This window comes from Dasypus novemcinctus, chromosome 3 (genome assembly GCF_030445035.2).
Source record: "Dasypus novemcinctus isolate mDasNov1 chromosome 3, mDasNov1.1.hap2, whole genome shotgun sequence".
NCBI lineage: Eukaryota > Metazoa > Chordata > Mammalia > Cingulata > Dasypodidae > Dasypus > Dasypus novemcinctus.
In genome coordinates this window covers 169,694,536-169,714,731 of record NC_080675.1, presented here as the reverse complement: position 1 = coordinate 169,714,731, position 20,196 = coordinate 169,694,536, and the positions used below count along the sequence as shown (strand labels likewise).

At 49.1% G+C, this 20,196-nt stretch overlaps 1 protein-coding gene across 2 annotated transcripts in view; it reads left to right on the top strand.

Annotated features, from left to right (window-relative positions):
• NTRK3 (neurotrophic receptor tyrosine kinase 3) overlaps positions 1 to 20,196 on the top strand; it is a 371,583-nt gene that overhangs the window by 108,390 nt on the left and 242,997 nt on the right. For both annotated transcript variants that reach the window (XM_004467918.5, XM_023591542.3), the window contains exons 5-9: positions 8,897 to 9,054; positions 9,877 to 10,019; positions 10,744 to 10,885; positions 11,747 to 12,043; positions 19,211 to 19,234. In XM_004467918.5, the coding sequence (XP_004467975.2) occupies positions 8,897 to 9,054; positions 9,877 to 10,019; positions 10,744 to 10,885; positions 11,747 to 12,043; positions 19,211 to 19,234 (764 nt within the window). The remainder of the gene's footprint in view (positions 1 to 8,896; positions 9,055 to 9,876; positions 10,020 to 10,743; positions 10,886 to 11,746; positions 12,044 to 19,210; positions 19,235 to 20,196) is intronic.

The window sequence follows — 20,196 nt, the reverse complement described above, 5'->3', positions numbered from 1 at the left end:
GGTATACCATATTCAGTGAGTGATGGGAAGATCCCCCCATCACTTGGTTTCTCATCCTTTTTCTGGGCACAGTATGTTTCAGAAGACAGGAGTCTCATCTTTCATCAGGACCTAGTTTTGTGTTGCATAGGTAATTAATAATATAAGTGTTTATAAAAACAATAATATTTACCTTAAATATGATACATGACTTTGCAGATGATCAATTGTGCTTTCACTTACATGACCTTAACTTTATCAAGCCAAGAGTCACGGGAGGTAGGTTTTATCATTCTCTACATTTTATGGGTGAGGATTCAACCAAGGCCTCATTACTAGTCATCAGTGGAGCCAGGACTTGAACACAAGCCTTTCAACTTGAGATTGCATGTCCTTTCCCCTACTTGTCTGTCTTGTGTATAGGCATGCGTGGGCCAAGGCCATGTATTGATTCAATCAGTGTGTGGGCTGTTTCACCCTGCTGCGTTCCAAGGTTGATCAGTGTACCCATGAGCCCAGCCAGCCATTTTGCACAAACAAATGTTGGATGGGTGAGTGGAAATTTGTAACCACCGCTGGAAAAAATAACTCATGTTGATATGTGAGTCATCAGGGTCATCTCTGTGCGTGAAGGGCAGCATATTTTGTTAAGGGAATAAATCAAGGAATAAAATTGAAAAGGAATTGAGGCACGGATGAAGTTAGGGAGTCAGGGTTCCAGAGACATTGCTCATGTGTTCCCTTTTACTTGATGACTCAGATCCAAATTCACTGAATGCAGATTGCTTCACTGCTTTAACAAGAGGCAATGACCTTGAACTCATGCCTAATCTGTTGGCCTTTCAACTTGTGCTCTGTCCACCTGGCAAGACCTGAGTTCATGGATGAGTCAGAACCTTACCTTTTCAGACTCATCTGAAAAGTGTTCCAGTAGCCTATCACCCCATGATGACCTTGTATACCCTACTTATCTCTGGGAAAAGAAGCCTAAGAGCTCATATGGTGCTTCAAAAGCCCATTCCAGGGACAGGGTGTTCTGGGGTTGTCTCTTTAAGTATTGAGGAATTTAGGACCATCCTGCTGTGGGTTGTTTTCCTTTCTCAGAAAGTTGCCCCTCTCCACTTGTCTACTGCTCTGGTATGGGTGGAACAGGCATATAGCAATCAGAGTGCTTTAGTCATGTATGGCTGAAATCCAGATGTTCATCAGCAAATGCTCCTACATGTGCTTGGAATAAGGTAAATACATACTTATTTGTTTATAAAACATTAAAAAAATGGACTATATTCCAGGTTAACAGATAGACCCCAAAATGGCAGGCTCTTACACTTGATGCATTGTATTTGGTCCCATCTTTGTGAATGAAAGAGACTTTAGAAGGAAATGAACATGACTACAATGATGATGACTAACACTTATTTCTGAGACCTTACTCTCTGCCAAGTAGTCTGTGAGATTATATGCACTGTTTAATTTAATTCTTGCAACCATTCTGTAAGGGAGGTGCTACTACGGTCACTTTACATTCAAGGACACTGAGGTGCTTAGCAAGGTTATATATCTTGTTTAAAGTTATCCATTAAATAAGTGGTAGAGGATGGAGTCAAACCCTTGACCATGAGGCTCAGCTATCTCCCAGCCTTTTCAATATGTTTCCAGCTCAAGGATCCACCCCTTTCATTACTCTGAAGAGTGCGTAACTCTAGTTCTTCCTTAAGTTGCCCTAGAACTGATGGCGGGTTTTGCCATAAAGGAGCTGCCTGGGGTTTTCCTGGGAGTCTTGCATCTGGCTCTTCTGGGACCCCTGCCTCTTCATCTTTGGGAGGCCCGAGACAGTGTCTCTCCAGGGGACATCAGGAGTCTGCGGTTGCTGAATTATTTAGAAAATGATCAGTGCTCTTTCTAAAAGAAAAAAACCATTGGATGCAAAATCAATGTGTGCAGCCCTGGTGACCTGTTTTGCGGAGTTTTAGAAACAGTTGTTCAGTGAATATATATTTAAAGAAAATGTCACATTTCTCCCAGAGGATCATGGGATTCTGCATCCAGCTTTGCCCAGATCAATGCCCTGGTGAGCCGGATGTGACTTATGAAGGAATAAAGCCATTCCCCCCAGTGTGAGAGTGCCGCCATGCCCATGGAGCATTTTATTAATATTTCTGTCATGTTGTTAAATAAGAAAAAAGTTATATTGGAAAGTAAAAGAACCCCCCTCTAAGGAGCACCTTTCCTAGAAGGGGTCTATTTTGTGTAGAAAAATTGAATGTTGAGCATGGAAAATTTATCTTTTGGCTGGAGGGGCCATGTGTTGGCTCTTAGCTGTGGCTATGATTAAAATCCAAACAATCCTGATTCCTGGCAAATGGAAGAGAGGGCAGTATTTTCTTGTCTGACTTCCTGATTAGTCCACATGGCGCCATCTGCCATGACCCATCTAGACTGCCACAGTCTGCCCAATAGAGCCTGCTGGCTGGGGTGTGGGGCTGGGTCGCATATTGCCAGGAGGGAAGAATTCTGGCTCCAGAGAAGAGAGGCCAGAGGGAGATGGCTCGGTGTGCTGTAGCAGCCGGAAAGTCACAAACCCAGATTGTGAGGTTTCAAGTGACCTTGGGGAAACAGGAATGATGGTCCCACAGAAGGGAAGAACTCTAAGATATTCAACTAATTCTTAGCACGTTTCATTCCATCCTTGAGGATCTCTGACAAAACCCCTATCAGCCCCTTCCCCATCAGAGGGTCTTTGACATAAGAACTGCTGCCATTGAGACTCCCCATTGGAAGGGCTGAGTGTGGGAAGCTTTTCTAGCAGTAGAGGAGAAGAAGGAAGAGCATATACTGAGCATCTGATATGTATGAGGTCCTGTGTAAACCACTTCCACATCCATGATTCCATTTTATCTTCAGATGAAACAATCCTCAACAGGGAGGTGTTATTGTCACCAGTTTTACAGATGAGGGATTTGAGGCTTGGCCACGTTAAACTGATCCGAGATCACATCGCTAGAAAATGGCCACTCCGGGATTGAGTATTGTGATGATTAGCATTACCACCATCCAAGTCTGCTGTGGCCAAAGACCATGCACTTTCCCTTATACAACTTGCCTTCGTGTCCCCTTCCAAAAGCCAATTTCAAGATGGTGGCTGCCCTCAATGGAATCCCAGGGCCAAAAAAAGTTATCATCTCAGACACCTTGCTACACGCTAGACCCTTCATTTACTTTCATTTAGCCATAGTTTTGGCTGAGCACCTGGCCCACTGCTTCCTACCATGCCTGGTTGGGTTTCCCTTACTGAGTGAACTGGAAATATCTTTCAAGACTTGCTTTGGGGTACCCAGTGCTATTTCCATGGTATGGATTTGAGGAAGTTTGACTTGGCATTGAGTAGGACACCCAGAAATTTTGGGTTATGGCAAGACGGTGTTTTATTCCTATATAGAGAAAACTGGAATATTCATCCAGAAATCAGAGCAAGAATCAAAGAGGTTGCCTCAGAATAAGGAAAGAAGCTTGGATTCAGAATACCCTGATACAATATAGGCACTGGTGAGAGGCACCAGAAGGTCTAAACCCACAGCACAGAAACCTCCAGAAATACCCAGGGACCATTTGTGTAACTTGAAGAGGCTTCTCTAATACCCTGCACAAACAGAGCAGACATGATTAAAATACATTGGAAGATTTTGTTTTCTTAAAGCCACATGATAAATAGCTCTGGTATAATCTGCAAATTTAATCGACTTGGTAAAATATGAACTTGGTATTGGGGATGGGTTTGGGCTGATCCCGGAACTTTCCTTCTCCCAGTCTTGTCCATGAGCACCTTCCAAATCTCCAAAAGAGATCACTAAATAATATTATTAATATTAGCATTGTGATGGTAATCATTTCTCACAGCTTCAAAGCTCTTTTTTTTCATAGCTCCTTTTAATTCACAAAGTATGTTAATGTATATTATTGCCATATTCATAATAACTTTCTGAAGAAAGAAGATTGAGCACGATTGTCCCCATTTTACAGATGTTCAAACAGGGCCTTGGCTCCATTACTGACTGTCTCAGATCCCTATGGCTGCTGTAACAAAGTACCACAAACGTGGTGGCTTAAAACAACAGAAATTCTTGTCTCATCATTCCAGAGGCCAGAAGTCCAGAATTAAGGAGTTGTCGGGGCCATACTCCCTCTGAGACCCTAGGAGAGAATCCTGCCATGCCTTTTCCAGCTTCTGGTGGCTCCAGGTGGTCCTTGGCTTTGGCTGCATCACTCTTCTCCATCTTCTCAGCCCTGTGTCCCTGTTCTTCCTCTCCTTTCTTTTATTAATATAAAGAAAGCAGTCACTGGGCTTAGGGACCCTACATTCAGAATGACCTCATCCCCAAATCCTGACCTTTACATCTGCAAAGACCCCGTTTCCATGTAGGGTCACATTCTCAGGTTGGGGATTTAGAACCTGGACCTGCCTTTTTGGGAGGCGCTGTGGAACCCACTCCATTTGCCCACGGTGACCCGGCTGGCTTGACTCAGTGCTTTTTCCTCCATCTGAATGTGGTTAGCTCAGGGAGGCCTGTGTTGATTGCTCAGCCCTTTAGACATCCTTTGTGCTGTCACAAGCACGGCTGCCTTTGCAGATCCGGGCGGATCTGGGTCGCCTCCTCGTTTTCCACTCCCTGGCTAAAGGATCACCACGTGCATCTCTGATGCTGTGGAGGAGAGAAGAGAACAACCAGAATGATGACTGCAGAAAATCAGTGTTTTCTAGACACCCAGTCGTGGCCTTGGCCAGGCGGCAGAGTGCCTGAGTGCACCGGCAGCGTGGGGTGGAGCCCCTCTGCTGGAAGCTTAGTGGGATTAGGCCTGGGGCCGTCTGAGGTCAGGGCTGGGCTTGGTAAGCTTTGCTCTGAAGCCGCTGCAGCCGCTTGCATTACTGGAGCAGGGAACGCCCTACCTTGGGCTCTGCCCGTCTACCCCAGGAGCCAGGGAGGAAGGCTCCTTAGCTAGAGACCTGATATGATGGAGGAGAGGACACCAGAGAACAGTGACATCAGAACCAGGGCGTGCCCTTTTCTGCTTCTTGCTCATCTCCCTGTTTGAACCCTTTCTTGTCAGGAAATGCCGATTGCGGATTTGCTCAGCCAGATGCCCAAGGCGCCGCTGTTTTAAGACTCAACTTGCTTTCTGCTGTGTGTGTGTGTCTTGTTCTCCAAGAGGAAAACCCAGAGAAATGGGGACTTTCCTTTGTTATTTCCAGGAGACCCTGGATTAGAGAGAAGGACTGTCCCTCAAGGTGCATTCCATCTGCGGGACCAGGTCCTGTCATCAGGGCTCTCAAGGAAAAGGACAGAAGGACACAAAAAAAGCGTCCTGGGCACATCACAGACATCTCACCTAATGCTTTTGGTGCTCCCTCCTTTCGGGGCCCACTGAGCTTGTGGGGACACACAGCAGTGAAGGGCTCAGATGAGAGGCAGGGCTCTGTGGCTTGAAGCGGCCCAGCCAGGCCCCGCACACTTAGTCTTTCCCACTCAGGTGGATGATTTGTATTTTTGCTCTTACGTAAGAGTGAATGACTGCAGCTGGTCAGGTGAGCAGTTGGGAACTCCAGGCTGACCCGGCTCTGATCGCATGTGTTCAAGGGTCCAGACCCTGCACTATTCCACCAGTGCTGCCAGGTCTCTCCTCGCAGCCCCTGTAACAGGAACCAAAGTGCTCCCTCCCCAGGCCTCCCTTGCCCACACTCACAGGGCAGAGAAACACTTCACCTTCTCCTTTCACTAAGGAGGCTCTCAGGTGCGACCTTGGTGTGAGGGTTAAATGGGGCAGGAAGCAGAGAGTTGGACTCAGGGTAAGTGCTGTATGATGCTAGTATTCCTCTTACTTGTATTATTTTGCTCTCATTTTCCTTGCTGAGCTTTCTTCTTTTCCTTCTCCAATTCCTCTCTCAGCCACAGAATCATCTTGCCTTATCCCCAGGTCATCCACTTCCAAGGCTTCTTGATTTCCTCCTCCTCTGTCCTCCTCTAGGACTTTAACTCCTTCCCTCCCCCTACTGCCCCATCCCTGTCCCAAATATGTTTGATCTCTTCTTTTTGACTGATTGGGTCTCTCTGGTTTCAATCAAAGATTGCTCTCCTCCGTTGATTTCCTGTCCCCTGGAGCGTAAAACGCTGGGGTCCTCTTCTACTCTTTCCTTTTCTTCTACCGCTAACAAGGCACCAAGTACCACCTCAGCCTCCTCTGTGATGTTTGCTTGGGCTTTCCTTCCTCCCCCCAGTTCTGATCACTCTACTGTAGGTCCTGGTTAACTAGGAAGCAGGTCTCCATCTGTCATCCAGGGTCCCCAAGACCCTTTCAGAGAAACCACGAGGTAAAAACTATTTTTATGATAATGCAGAGACGTTACTGGCCTTGCTCACTCTCTGGCTGATAGAAGTGTACCCGGGAGTTTTCCAGGGGCCACGTGGGGTAACAACACTATGACGACCGCTGGAGTTCGCGCTGATGTATTCGTGTGTTTTACCGTTTCCTCTGTTTTAATTTCTAATATGGTAAATAGTGAGAGAAACAACCCACATGAATAAAAGCTCTTTAAGGACACAGCCATTTTTAAGAGTGAAAAGGAATTCTGGGCCCCCAATTTTGAGACTATTGACCTCGAGCCAGCTAGCCTACATGGGGTCCATGTGTGGACTAGAAAAGACGCCCCCTCGGGGCTGGTGTGGCTCCCTCCGGCACCCGACCTCGCCCGCCTGTGGTTTGCAGATTGGATTTCGTCCCCGACTCAGCCCCTCGACTGGAACGTGGAGAAATGCACAAAGTACATAACTGAACATGGCGACCCTGCGTTTGCAACGGCCTCACTGCTGTCCCAATCTCTGTTTTATCCTGTCCTCTTGTCAGATCAGTCTTCTCCTAAAGCTACAGTGTTCAGACCCTTCTTAGGCCCCAAGGACCTCAGCAGTCCCCCAGGGCCTCCTGGGTGAATCCCAAACTTCCTTACGTGGCAGCGAGAGTCCCTTGCTACCTGGCTTCCACTCACCCCTGCAGCTTTATTTCCTCCACACAAGCCCTCTGCCCTGGTGAAACTTCTTTCCAGGTCGTTACTTCCCCGCAGCTCCTCCCTCTGGGCTCTGCCTATATTAGCCCCCAAGTCTGGGGCCCTGCCTTGCTCTTTGTATTTCCTGTTGCACCTTATCATGGGCCTGGGAGATGCACACTATAGAAGGGGTGGGAAGTGCATGGGTTTTGGGGTCCATCGGACTGAGGTTTGAGACCCTGTTCTGTCACCCATCAGCCTGGGACCTTGAGCATGCTTAACCCCTCCAAGCCTCAGAGAGGTTCCCTTATCTGAAAAGTGGGAACAGTACTGGCCATCTCCTGGTGATGTGGTGAGGAGCATGTGCTCAATAAAGATTAATTTCTTTCCTTCCACTTTTTTGGATAGAGACTGAAGTGCAAAGAAAAGTCATGGGTGCTTCTGGGCTAAGGAGATGTCATGCAGGGGTCTCTCCATGTTCCACCTGGGGTTACCTAGAAAACATCGATTTCTTTCCCCAAGGGCCTCACTTGTTCCTGGAAAGCTGATTAAATCTGACACAGGCCTAGGTATTTTGGAATCTTCTGGTTGTTAAAAATATTCTGGGTCATAGGGAGTTATCCCAGTGCCATGCCCTCTGGGCACCCACAGAGAATCCCTGGATTCTCCAGGTCCAGAAGGAGAATCCTCTTCCACCTCATGGTCCAGGCATTCAGATTTCTTGGGTGCCCTTCCTTCAAGAATTTTAGATCAATTAACGCTGCTCATCGTCCCCCTAGTGTGACAACTCCATCGAGAGGAGAGGTGACATGCACCAAGTCACCAGGAGAACCAGCAGAGAATGTGGGCCTTGAACCTGACTCTTACCTTGTCAGACCTTGTCCTTCATTCAGCAGGCTGAGTGCCCCCTGAGGACAGGCACTGTCTTACTCCTCTCCAAATCAACACTCAGCCCAGGGCCAAATATGGAATGGGCTTTTATTAAGGACTTGTTGAATTCATGAAGGAATAAAATTGGTCTCAAGATGGGACCTTGGTGATAGCAGATCTTGGAAACAGTTAGCCACCTAACTCCCCCAGGGGAAGTAACTCAATCATTCATTCATTCATATATTATTTCGTTCAACAATATTTATGTGTCAGGCTCAGTTGTACGTACTGGAGATGCATCAATGAATAAAATAGGCAAAATCTCTGATCTCAGTGGAGCTTGCTTTGTATTTGGGGGACAGTTAATAAACAAATATTTAAAGTAATGCTTGATAAATGCTAGGGAGAAGAATATGAAAGGGTAAAAGATTAGGCAGTGTTAGGGTAGGAGTGGTGGTGGTGGCTTTTTTGTTAGGGGTGGATCTAGAAAGCCACACGATCCCTTAATACAGTGTGGGAGCCAGCCTTGCAGAAACGTTGGATAAGAACTTTGCAGGCAGAGGGGACAGCAAGTGCAAAGGCCCTGAGGCAGGAGCATGTTGGCCATGCAGGTGAACTTGATGGCAAGGAGGTCAGCGTGACTGAAGAGGAGTGGGGAAATGAGCCAGGAGACAAGGTCAGAGAGGTGAGGGCCTTGGCTTTGACCTTCAACGAGATGCAAAACCATTGGAAGATTTCGAGGAGAGAAGCCTCTCCAACTGATTTATTTAAGAGGGTCCCATTGCAGGTGAGTGTAGTAGGGTGGATTTCCTTTTAAAACCAGTCTCTTAGTTTAAAGAGTAAATGAATTCATGCTCTCATGACTCTTTTTGCTGTGCTTCTTTCAAGACTTTGCTAAACCGTATCTGTCCTAATCCTTGGAGAGCAGGTGGGGCCCTGCTGGCCTCATAGCCCTGGAGGGAGCTGGGCTGTGTTTGGTTCAGGGACTCCCTTCCCCTCTCTCCTTGCCTGTAGGAGATTGGAACAGAACTTCTTCAACTGCAGCTGTGACATCCGCTGGATGCAGCTGTGGCAGGAGCAGGGGGAGGCCAAGCTGAACAGCCAGAACCTCTACTGCATCAGTGCCGATGGCTCTCAGCTGCCCCTCTTCCGCATGAACATCAGTCAGTGTGGTGAGTGGGCGCCTGGCCCCGGCTGGCTCCCGGGAGGCGTCTCCTGGCCGCCAGAGGTGGGGTCGGCCCTTAGGCTGGATAGCTCTGGCCTTCCTTTCCCACTGGCCTTCCTTTCCCACTGGCCTTCCTTTCCTACTGCCCTCCCAGGGAGCTCTGCATGTGGGTGCAGACTGGCCCACCGTGTCACCTCCCTGGTCCTCCCTGTCCCTTCGTGAGCCAGCCCTGGGAAGGCCGACTCGAGAAAGCAGTGAAAGGTTGAGTGCACCCCTTCTCATTGGACTAGACTCCCTTTTTCTCTGTGAGTTACCTGTCAGTCAAACTGGAAGGGGTGTCGTAGTGGATCCCACAGTGGGCCTTCACTCTCCCTGGGTCAGAAGCAACTAAAGTGCTTTTTGAAAAGCAGATGCCTGGGCCCAACCACAGAGTACTAGATCAGACTCTCTGGAGATGGCGCCTGGAAATCTGAATTTCGAGCAAACTCCCTGCGGGAGTCTGAAGCAGAACCAGACTTGGCGAGCCAGTGCCCAACATGGACCAGCGCCATTAGGTTTAATTGCTAGAACTGATTTCGTGAGCAGCTCACTGCCTGCCATGTGGGCAATTCCAACTTCAGACACTTGAGATCTGAGCTCTGATGTTTCCCGAGGAGGCGATGAGAAGCTTCTGGGGCTTGAGGGTCTTGTAAGCGCTCGAGCAGGTTGTACTGGGAGTCGGTATTGGGCAAGGCAAGAAGTGGCACCATCAGCCCCAGGACAGAACCTCCTTTTGTCGGGCAGTGTTTGCCTCTCTTTTCACCCACGCTGTCCCCCTGCCCCCTCCCAGACCTTCCTGAGATCAGCGTGAGCCACGTCAACCTGACCGTGCGCGAGGGTGACAACGCTGTCATCACTTGCAATGGCTCTGGGTCCCCCCTGCCTGACGTGGACTGGATAGTCACTGGGCTGCAGTCTATCAACACCCACCAGGTAGGTGTCCTGGGCTGGGCCCCATCCTGGAGGCTGGGGAGTCATCGCCTCTTCATCTCAATGAGCCAAAACATGAACAGAAGCAAGAGATGTGAGAATGGAGGAGAAAAAGAGGGGACGTTTGTGGTTCTGTCTCTGTGGGGAGAAGCACGTAGACTTGGTTTCATCCAGCTGCAACGCTGTCTACTCGTTTTGCCCTTCCGTGCCACTAAACTTCTCTGCACCGTAGTTTCCTCGTCTGTACAATGGGTTCCATAGTAGCTCTCACCTCGTGGGTTAAGTTGAAGATCACCTGAGACAATAACATGAAGAGCCTGGCACTTGGTTGGTGCCGTTCTTAAGAATGAATGTCCCATGATGGTGGAGGAGGTGGTGGTTATGGCACGAGTGGGGTGAGGGGGGGTATATGGGGGGCTCATATTTTTTGAATGTAACATTAAAAAAAAAATAAAGACAAAAAAAAGAACTAATGTGAAATGTATTCAAGAATATATTTATTTAATATTTGCATATTATTAGTATGGCCACTAATTTGAAATATTTATACAGTGCGTATTGGTAGAATGAATAATGACTAATTTAAGTGGGTTGCCAACATCGTGCCCCTAGAAAGGCCTCCTTCGCCGTCTGCCCACCTGTCCTTCTGGTTTGGCAGTCGGGTGGGGAGGGTGGAGCTGCCCCTGTAGAAACCTGTGCTCAGCTGTCCTTGTGTCGGGGTCCTCAGACCAACCTGAACTGGACCAACGTGCACGCCATCAACCTGACGCTGGTGAACGTGACGAGCGAGGACAACGGCTTCGCCCTGACCTGCATCGCCGAGAACGTGGTGGGCATGAGCAACGCCAGCGTCGCCCTCACCGTCTACTGTGAGTGGGCGCCGTGGTGGGCGGAGGGGCGGGGGGTCGCCAGGGCTGGAGTGGCGGGCGGGCCTGGCCCCCCCGGCTGGAGGGTGAGACTGCGCAAGCAGCTCTTGGCGAGGACTCCAGCAGGGGTGGCCCTGTCTCTCAGAAGGAGCTGTGCCTTAAGAACGCGGTGGCCTTAAGATGCTCTCAAGTTGGCCCGGTGCTGCCTTTTGTTAACTCTTGGAAAGGTCCCGAGAGGGAGCCTCCAGTGAGGTGGACCCAGGAAGCTTGGGTGAAGACAGGTGTTTTCTTCTTCTCTGTTGGGGTGGGGGTGGTGGGACCCCTGACTCCTGTGGGCCTTTTAGGAGCCAGTTGGGTGTCTTGATTTCCCAGGGCTGCCCTAACAGAGTTCCACAAACCAGGTGGTTGGAAACAGCAGAAATGTGGGTCTCATGGTTTGGAGGTCAGAAGTCCCAAATCAAAGTAGGGTGGGATCCGTTGATGCCTCTCTCCTGGATTTTGGTGGTGGCTTGCCAATGAGCCACAGCATCCTCTGCCCCAGCCATGACGTGGTGTTCTCCCCTGTGCCTCCTTCTTTCTGAGCCCAATTTCCCCTTTCTTAAAAGGACGTGGGTCATATTGGATTAGGGTTCACCCTAATCCAGCGTGGCCTCAGCTTTGCTGATAAATTCTTCAAAGGACCGATTCTCAAATAGGGTCCCAGTCAGGGACTGGGGTCCAGGACTTGAACATGCCTTTGTGGGGGAGGCAGGCCAGTGCATAACTGTGGGGGAACCTTGGGCTTCCCATCACGGTTCCGGGTAGGCTGCTCCAGGACATGGGGACGCTTCGTGTCCTGCACTCCAGCTGGCCTCTCCCCGGCAGACCCCCCGCGTGTGGTGAGCCTGGAGGAGCCTGAGCTGCGCCTGGAGCACTGCATCGAGTTCGTGGTGCGCGGGAACCCGCCGCCCACTCTCCACTGGCTGCACAATGGGCAGCCGCTGCGGGAGTCCAAGATCACGCATGTGGAGTACTACCAGGAGGGCGAGGTCTCCGAGGGCTGCCTGCTTTTCAACAAGCCCACCCACTACAACAACGGCAACTACACGCTCATCGCCAAAAACCTCCTGGGCTCGGCCAACCAGACCATCAACGGCCACTTCCTCAAGGAACCCTTTCCAGGTGAGGACGGCGCAGCCCGCGCTGGGGTGCACAGGCTCCTTCGGGAAGCTTGGGGGGGCGGAGTGTGGTAGCCTGAGGAGGGAAGCAGCACCCATACTGGTTCCCTCTAATGGGGTAACCCAGCCCACACCAGACCACGTTCGCTCACTGTGCAGATGAGGACAAGGCCGCCATTTTCCGGTAGCTGTCACAATAAAAACCACGACCCCTTACAAGTACTGCAGGCTAAACAGCTGCACCAAGGAATACTTCCAAATGTGGTTCAAGGGGGAGATTTTAGGTAGTAAATGTGTTACTAGAATAAAAATCCAACAACATAATGGTACGCAGTGAGCCATGGACTAGATAGTAGTGCAACTATGGTAATAGTCATCAATTGTAACAAATACACAACACAATGCAAGGTGTTAATAATTGGAGGAGTATAAGGAAACTCTGGATTTTCTGCATGATTTTTCTATAAACCTATAACTTTTGTAATAAAAAATTTTTTCATCCAATTAAAAACTAGATTAATTTGAAAAAAAAAGGAGACCCCTTAGAAACACACAGATGCGTAGAAAGGCATAACTGTATCTGGTAGGGAAAACTAGGACTTTGTAGTTGGATAAGAATGGTGTAGAATTTTTTTCTTTTTTGGAGGTACCGGGGCTGGGGATTGAACCCAGGAACTTGTATGTGGGAAGCTGGTGCTCAACCACTGAGCCACATCGGCTCCCATGGTGTAGAATCTTGACCCAACACTTTATTTGTTGGGAGGCCCTGGGCCTGATGGTTTACGATTTTGAGCCCCAGTGCCCTCATCTGTGAAATGGGCATGATTATGCTCCTTCCCTAAGTGTCGTGTGCCTTTAAATGAGTTAAAGTCCTGAAAGCACTTGTCACAGTGCTCAGCACGTAGTGATGGTTCAATCCTCCCATTTCCTTCAGCTCCACGTTGAACAATGAGTTAATGGAAATTCTTTTATTTTTTTTCCTGGTTAGTGACAAGGCTTGCCTGGGCTCCAGGCCTCTAGGTTTTTGACTTTTTGCCTCTCATTCTTGGAAAGGAAATGGGGAGCACTTGATGCTGTCAGCCTGTGTGGTGCTGATGCCTGGCAAACCAGGGGTATTCATGAAAGGAAAGAACTTTGGGAGGTGATTCCATCTTCCTCTGTTAGAGCTAGAAATGCTCCCAATACCTTCCTGAAGTTGGAGGAGAAGAAGACACCAAAGATTTTATTTCAAGTGGTTGCAGCATCTCTTGGTGGGCTCAGCGATTGATAAGTGTCTGTCAATGAAACCACAGATTGTTGATGACCTTGATGCTTTCCCACTGGGGAATATCCCAGATGACCTCTAGGCTCTGGGAGAGAAAATGTGGAAGAATGAGGCTGCCAATGAAGCTAAATGCTTGCCGCTGAGGTCCAGAGGATCGTGAACATGCAGAGGTCTGAGACCCTGGCACTCCCATGTGGTTAGACATTTCCAATCTCATCCCCAGTGTGCCTGGCAAAAGGTCTCAGGGCGCCTCCAACCGTGGGCCATGCCAGGCTCTCTTTTGGGAGGTAGAAGAGTCCTGGCCCACACTCTGGAAGTAGAGACTTTGGATGCAGCTATTTTGCTCCCCTGGGCCACTCAATCAGTTGACACAAAGGGCTCCAGTGACCCTTTGCCCTGCTTGGGCACCTCTACCGATTAGAGAGTGAATTCTGCTGGTAAAGAGGCGAGTCTGTGCCCTCCAACAGGCAAGGCGTGAAGCAGTATGTCTTCTCCCAAAGGGAAGTTCCTGAGGCTTAGGAGCCCATCTTTCTTGTAGACAGATGGGAAATCTGAGGCTCAGGAGCCAGTGGGATGGGACGTGGGCATAGCTTTTCCCTCACCTCCCTTGCCCTGGGAGGGAAGCAGTTCTCTGCACCCTCCTGGCATGCTCCTATATTCCCATGAGACATAGGAACCCCTTCTCCATAGTCTCTGGATACCCTTGTCACCATTTAAGCAGCTGTCACCTCCCTTAGGGCAGTGGTTCTCAAAGTGTGGTCCCCGGAGCAGCAGCAGCAGCGCCACCTGGAAAGGTGTTAAAACTCGCTTTTCTGGCTCCACCCAGGTCTACTGGGCTGGGACCCAGCGCTCTGTATTTTAACTAGGCCTCCAGGTGACTCTGGTCCTTGCTCAAGGTTGCCACGCACAGCCGTGGCATTTAGGTGGACTCTGTCCTCAGGAGGAAAAGGGAGGAGAGAGTCACAGAGAAGCTTGAAAGGAAGCAGCTCACCCCAGGTCGTTTCTTCAGACCCGTCTACACCCTGCAGGGCCACCCTGTTTTATGAGTCTTGATGTTAAAGGAATCAATGGATGATGAAAGGGCAGTGACAGGGAAAAGACAGGCCAGTCGTGTCAAGTGACAGAATGTCTAAAATTCAGGAGAGTCAGTTATCACGGGGAGCAGGGCAGGGATATGTCGTGAGCGCTCTAACTAAACCATACACCGCTAAGCCCTGGGTTCAAAGCCGGCCCGTGGATTCCCTTTGACAGGAGGGGGTGGGCACATCCTGCCTGTCTTGCGCACCCCTGTCACTCCCAGGCAGCAGGACACAGAGACTGGAAGTCAGGGCTCTGAAATTGGACATACCTGTGTGCAAATGCCATCTTGGCCCTCCTGGACAGGTGGCCTGGGCTCCTAGAATGGGGGTTAGAACGTGCTCGTCCCTCGGCCAAGAACAGCCAGATGCACCTCCATTTCTCCATCCTAAAAATGGGAATGAAACCATCTCCTGTCTAAAGTTCTCCAGAGGGAGCAGGTGAAGTCCTCTGTGATGCCAAGGGCAAAGTGCCTGGAAGGTCAAGGCTTGACCGTTGGTGATGAGGATCAGCAGGGTGGGGGGGAGATGGGATGAGTGCAGGAGTGTGAAAACCAACAGTCCCTCTCCGATCAACCTGGAAAGTTCTCCAGGCAGTGCCCAGGCAGTCTAGGTGAGTGTCCTGGAGCGGTGCTGCCAGCATTCAAATTCTCAGTCACTTACCAGCTCTGGGACCTCGAGCAAGTTCTTTAACCCCCTGCTCTGCCTTGCAGGGTGGTGGTGAAGGTTAAAGGAGCTAAACCGTGCTAAGTATTTTACAACACTGCTTGGTACATAGTAAGCATGGAATTACTGTGGGTTTTTTGGTTTGTTTTTTGAGAACACCTAAGGGCAGCTGAAAAGGACTCTTTTCTCGGGGAGGGCAGAGATTTGAAGATAAGGGCTAAGGGCCTCCTTTCCTAGCTATTCTTGGGCTCAAAAGCCAGTGGGAGAGATTAGAGTAGAATAAGTATATGCACTGAAGCAATCTGCAAACACAGAGGCTTCCATCAGCATGGGTTTTCACAGAGCAAGGAGTGAAAAGGAACAGTGTTCTAGAAGGGCTTTCTGTAAACTGCGCAGGCTTTACAAACATTGGCGTTGGTGTCCTTCTATGCTTCCAGAGAGGCATTAGCGTGTTCAACATGGAAGTCAGCCTTAGTTTAGGAGGTCACTGGAGGAATTGGTTAAGAAGATCCATGCGGGAAGCATGAAGACAAATCCTCTTTGGTGTTCTGCGTCTTCAGAGGGTCTGTGAGATGGGATCTGGGCACATGAGTGGGAAGCCACCAGGAGTGAGGGATTGGAGTGGATCAGGAGTGGGGGAGCAGGGGAAGCTGGGAATCGTGTCAGAGTGGGAGGTGGCAGCCAAAACAGTCTGGGAAATGTGAAGTTGGGGACTCCTTAGATGGTGATGTGTTGGAAGGAGGACTGTTGCCAAGGAGTGTGTGTGTGTGTGTGTGTACATGTATGTGCAACAAATATCTGAGGACCCTTGAGAAAATATTTAGGGATAAGTGAGCTGCCATAACTCTTGAATTCTTGTATTTTATTTGGCCAGGAATCTCCTTCACCATGATTTTTATGACAGCAGCAGCCAGAATTCCCTCAGGGTCCTGGTTGCAAAAAATGGGAGAAGCCATTGCCCTGTGCCCTCAGCCTGGTCGAGGCTGATTTTCTGCCCCTAAAAAGGCTGCTTGAGATGAGAGTGTGGCCCCAGCCTACTGTGCTGGGGGAGGAGGCTGTCATTTGATTTGTCCCCATGTCTGAGCTGAGGGACCTGCAGTGCTTGCTTAGGGCCTGGAGGAGCCTCCTTCCTCCCCACTCACATCCAAAGCCAGGGCGTCTCTTCTTGTCATCTCTCTTCAGTGCCCATCTCCCTCTGTCTGGATACCTGCTGCTGCCTCTTTGCCCTCCTTTGAGCCCCACTGGCTTTTCTCACAGAGACCCTTCTCGGGGAGCTCTGTCTCTGATCATAGAGACATGTGCCCCGCATTCATTGCACAGCTAGTTTGTATTCAGTTTGTACTTTGGCATAGTGGTCCAGTCCTGCTCTCAACAGGCTGGTAGGGGATCCAAGGCGAGGACCATGCCTGGGTACCTCCTCTTCTTCTGTGAAGGTCTTAGTGCCCCCCACAGATTATAGGGGAGCCAAGGTGTCCCCCTGTTCCAAGGTCCATGTGCTTTCTGAATGTCCTCCCACAAAGGAGTTAAGCATTCCTAGGCTGATCAGAAGATTACAGGGTTCACAGGCTCGGCCAAAACATTTGGCTGATGTGAGAATGTTCTCTAATAAATGGGAGCCTTATGCAAAATATGCAAATCAGTGTAAGCCATGAGTTGAGCTGGCACCTCTCTTCTGTCAGGCTCTGAAGCTTAGGCTAGAGTTCCCCTCTCCTCCCACCTCCCAAATCAGGCATTTGGTCCCCTACAGTTTGGAAGAAGATTGAAGAGCTTGCTTAGGAATCTGGAGAAAACTCTACTGCTCCCCCCACCAACAATACAAACCAGACAACAAACAAGCAACTAGGAAACAGTGCATTTACTGTAAATAACACTTTCTCCAAAGGACTCTGAAAGCAAAATTTTCCTTGCAGGTAATTTTAGAGAAGAGTATTTGCTGATTCATTCTGGTAGAGCTGTGATTACAATGACCATGAGGGCCTAGCCAAGAGCTTGGTACACAGGAGACCCTCACTGGATGGATGGATGGATGGATGGGTGGATGGATGGATAGATGGATGAATTGTTCTCATTTTCAGGGAAGGGCAGAAGGAAATATAGTATAGCATAGTGGTTCTCAAAATGTGGTCACTGGGCCAGCAGCATCAGCATCACCTGGGAACATGTTAGAAATGCAAATTATCAAGACTGCGGAATCAAACTCTTAGGGTGGGGACCAGCAATCTGTTTCCTTTTTTAAATTTATTTTTATTTTTTAAAGATTTTTAACTCTTCTTTTTAAAATAGTTTGAGGGAAACGGACTTGGCCCAGTGGTTAGGGTGTCCATCTACCACATGGGAGGTCCGCGATTCAAACCCTGGGCCTCCTTGACCCATGTGGAGCTGGCCCATGCCCAGTGCTGACGCGCGCAAGGAGTGCCCTGCCACGCAGGGGTGTCCCCCGCGTAGGGGAGCCCCACGTGCAAGGAGTGTGCCTGTAAGGAGAGCCGCCCAGCGCGAAAGAAAGTGCAGCCTGCCCAGGAATGGCGCCGCCCCCACTTCCCGTGCTGCTGACGACAACAGAAGCAGACAAAGAAACAAGATGCAGCAAACAGACACAGAGAACAGACAACCGGGGGGGGGGGGGGGGGATTAAATAAATAAGTAAATCTTTAAAAAAAAATAGTTTGAGACAAACTTACAAAATAGTGCAAAGAACTTATGTCTTTCACCCAGCTTCCCCAAAAGTTGACACCTTTCCTAACTACAGTACATTCATCAAACCAGGAAATTAATATTGTTACAACATGTTTGTCAAATCCACAGATTAATAAGTCTAGTATTTGAAACTATGTGAGTATCTTGTTTTTCATCATTCTTTCATCCATTAATTTTAGCATCCATTGATGATTCTTGCCTGAAGCTGTTATTACTGCATTATTTGCCAAATGGTGATTTTTCTATTTCTATCATTTCTTCTACTCTTAATTGAGAACTTACCTTTCTTTCTCATTTGTTTACTCAATTATTTATTTACATCAGGATAGAATTGTGGGTATCTGTTTTATGCTATGGATGACAATCCATTACTGTCATTACTGATTTTGTTGCTCAAATTTGGCCATTGGAAGCCCCTTCAACTTGGCTGCTTTGTCCTTTCTCTATGTCCCTATTAAATTTTTAAGCACTTTGTCATTTTCTAGTACTGCAAGATATTCCAGCTTCCTCTTGTACTTTCCCTGACCCAACCTTGGAATCCATGAAACCCTCTTTCCTTTTGTTGAAGAATGGTAGCAAGCCATGTTTTAAACCGCCCTCTGTTTGATATGATTCTGTTACATGCTAAAGCTTGGGAATCTCTGGTAGAGTAGTTAAGAGCACAGGCTTGGATTTAAATCCACCTCTACCTCTTCCTAGCTGGGTGACCTTGAGAATGAGTTATTTAATCTCTGTAAGCCTTTGTTGCCTTATCTGATACCCACATCCTAGATAGCTATGAAGAGGAAATGAAATATAGTATATAAAACATTTAGCATAGTCCCTGGCACATAATCAATGTCCAAGAAAGGATTAGCTTTCATCATTAGGTGAGAAATTTCTGGAGGCCAAAGATCACAGAACACATTTCCAGGGATGGCTGCTCTGGGATGGGCAGATGCTGGGGTACTTCCGGAGAACCTCTCAGGAACCTCCTAGAATCAATGCCACAAATCACCTTGAGGACTTTTGTCCTGAGGTCACAGCTGGCATTTTCGAAACAGGTCTGGGGAAGCCCCCCTCCCCCTCCCCCCCGCCCCTTGGCATTTCCTTTTAGGTCCAGTGCACCATCCCCACCTCAGAGTTTGGGGCACCTGAAAGAGGGGCACCGGGGGCTGCGGATGAGGCAGTGGGTCTGTATTCCAGTCCCCATCTTGTAATGAAGCTAACTTGGTTTCTAGTTCCCAGAGGAGCCCCCTCCCTTGAAACCAGGTGTCTTACCACTTATTCCTTCTCCCCTTTCTGAGGACTACACCCTAATAGAAAGGTGGGGTAGCCTGGGGGCAGGGGTGATGGGCGGAGGGTTTTACCTGGTCAGTTGCTGAGCTAACCTGAGGTCTTATAAGGGGAAGAGGTCCAGCTATTAGGAAGATAGAGTGTGCCAGTTCTGGTTTGCCATACATTTGCTAATTGCCTCTTTTCTTTTTTGCAGAGAGCACGGATAACTTTGTGTCTTGTAAGTTGGCTTTATGTTTCATTTGGAAATTGTGTGTGTTCTGAAACTTTTTGTAGCTATTGGAATCCACATTGCCCTTTGCCCTCCTCCACTTCCAACCTCCTGGTAGCCGAGGGCATCTGAGTAGCTGAGCAGTGGAAGCATTTCTAAGCCTGTGCCTCTTGAGTAGTCTTCTGTGACTCAGTTTCCCATAGGGGGTTTCCAAGGGCTGAGCATGTTTTGGATCTCACTGCCTGGATGAAAAGGCACTGTGGGAAGGATGTGGGACTTCCTTTGCCCTGGCAGACCCCTACCGACCATCTTACCTGTTGCCCTCGCAGAGGGAAGTGGGGCCTCTAGCCTGGTTGTGTGTCTCGCCTGCTTCCAGCCTGAGAATTGGGCCGGGACACAGCTCACGTAGGGCTGTGACAGGAGTGTCCCCAAATGGATTTACCCAGCTGATGAGCAATTTGGGGCTAGAGTTAGACAATCCCGAAAGGACTTAGGGTTTTGCTCATGGGCTATGGGAAATCTGTTCCTCTCCTCCCCATGGCATGTGGGAGCAACAGTAGCCATCTCCGCGCTCTCTGCCCCGTGCACGCCGAGAAGGTAGACCCATCAATCCTGTTTAAGGACACCCCCGCCGGCCGTTCAGCACGGATGTAAATATCACCTTTATTCCTTTAGAGGACTTGTAGTCTCACAAAATGTCCCTTCGGAGAGTTCTGAATGGAGGTTGCCTCTCGTCAAGGAGGTGATTCTAGATGGAGGACGAATGGACTCTTGGCTTTCTACCTGGGTCCCGCAGGGTAAAGGTGGCGCTTCCCCCTCAGCTGGTTACCTGGCTGCGCTGTGTTCTGAAGTCAGCCCTAGAAGAATGGGTAGTGAATTCTTTATGGATCTCCCTGAGGGGTTAAGAGGGAAAGAGGCAGGACAGGGCCAAGCCAGGGGGAGGAAAAGCACAGCCTGCGGCAGGGAGCGGC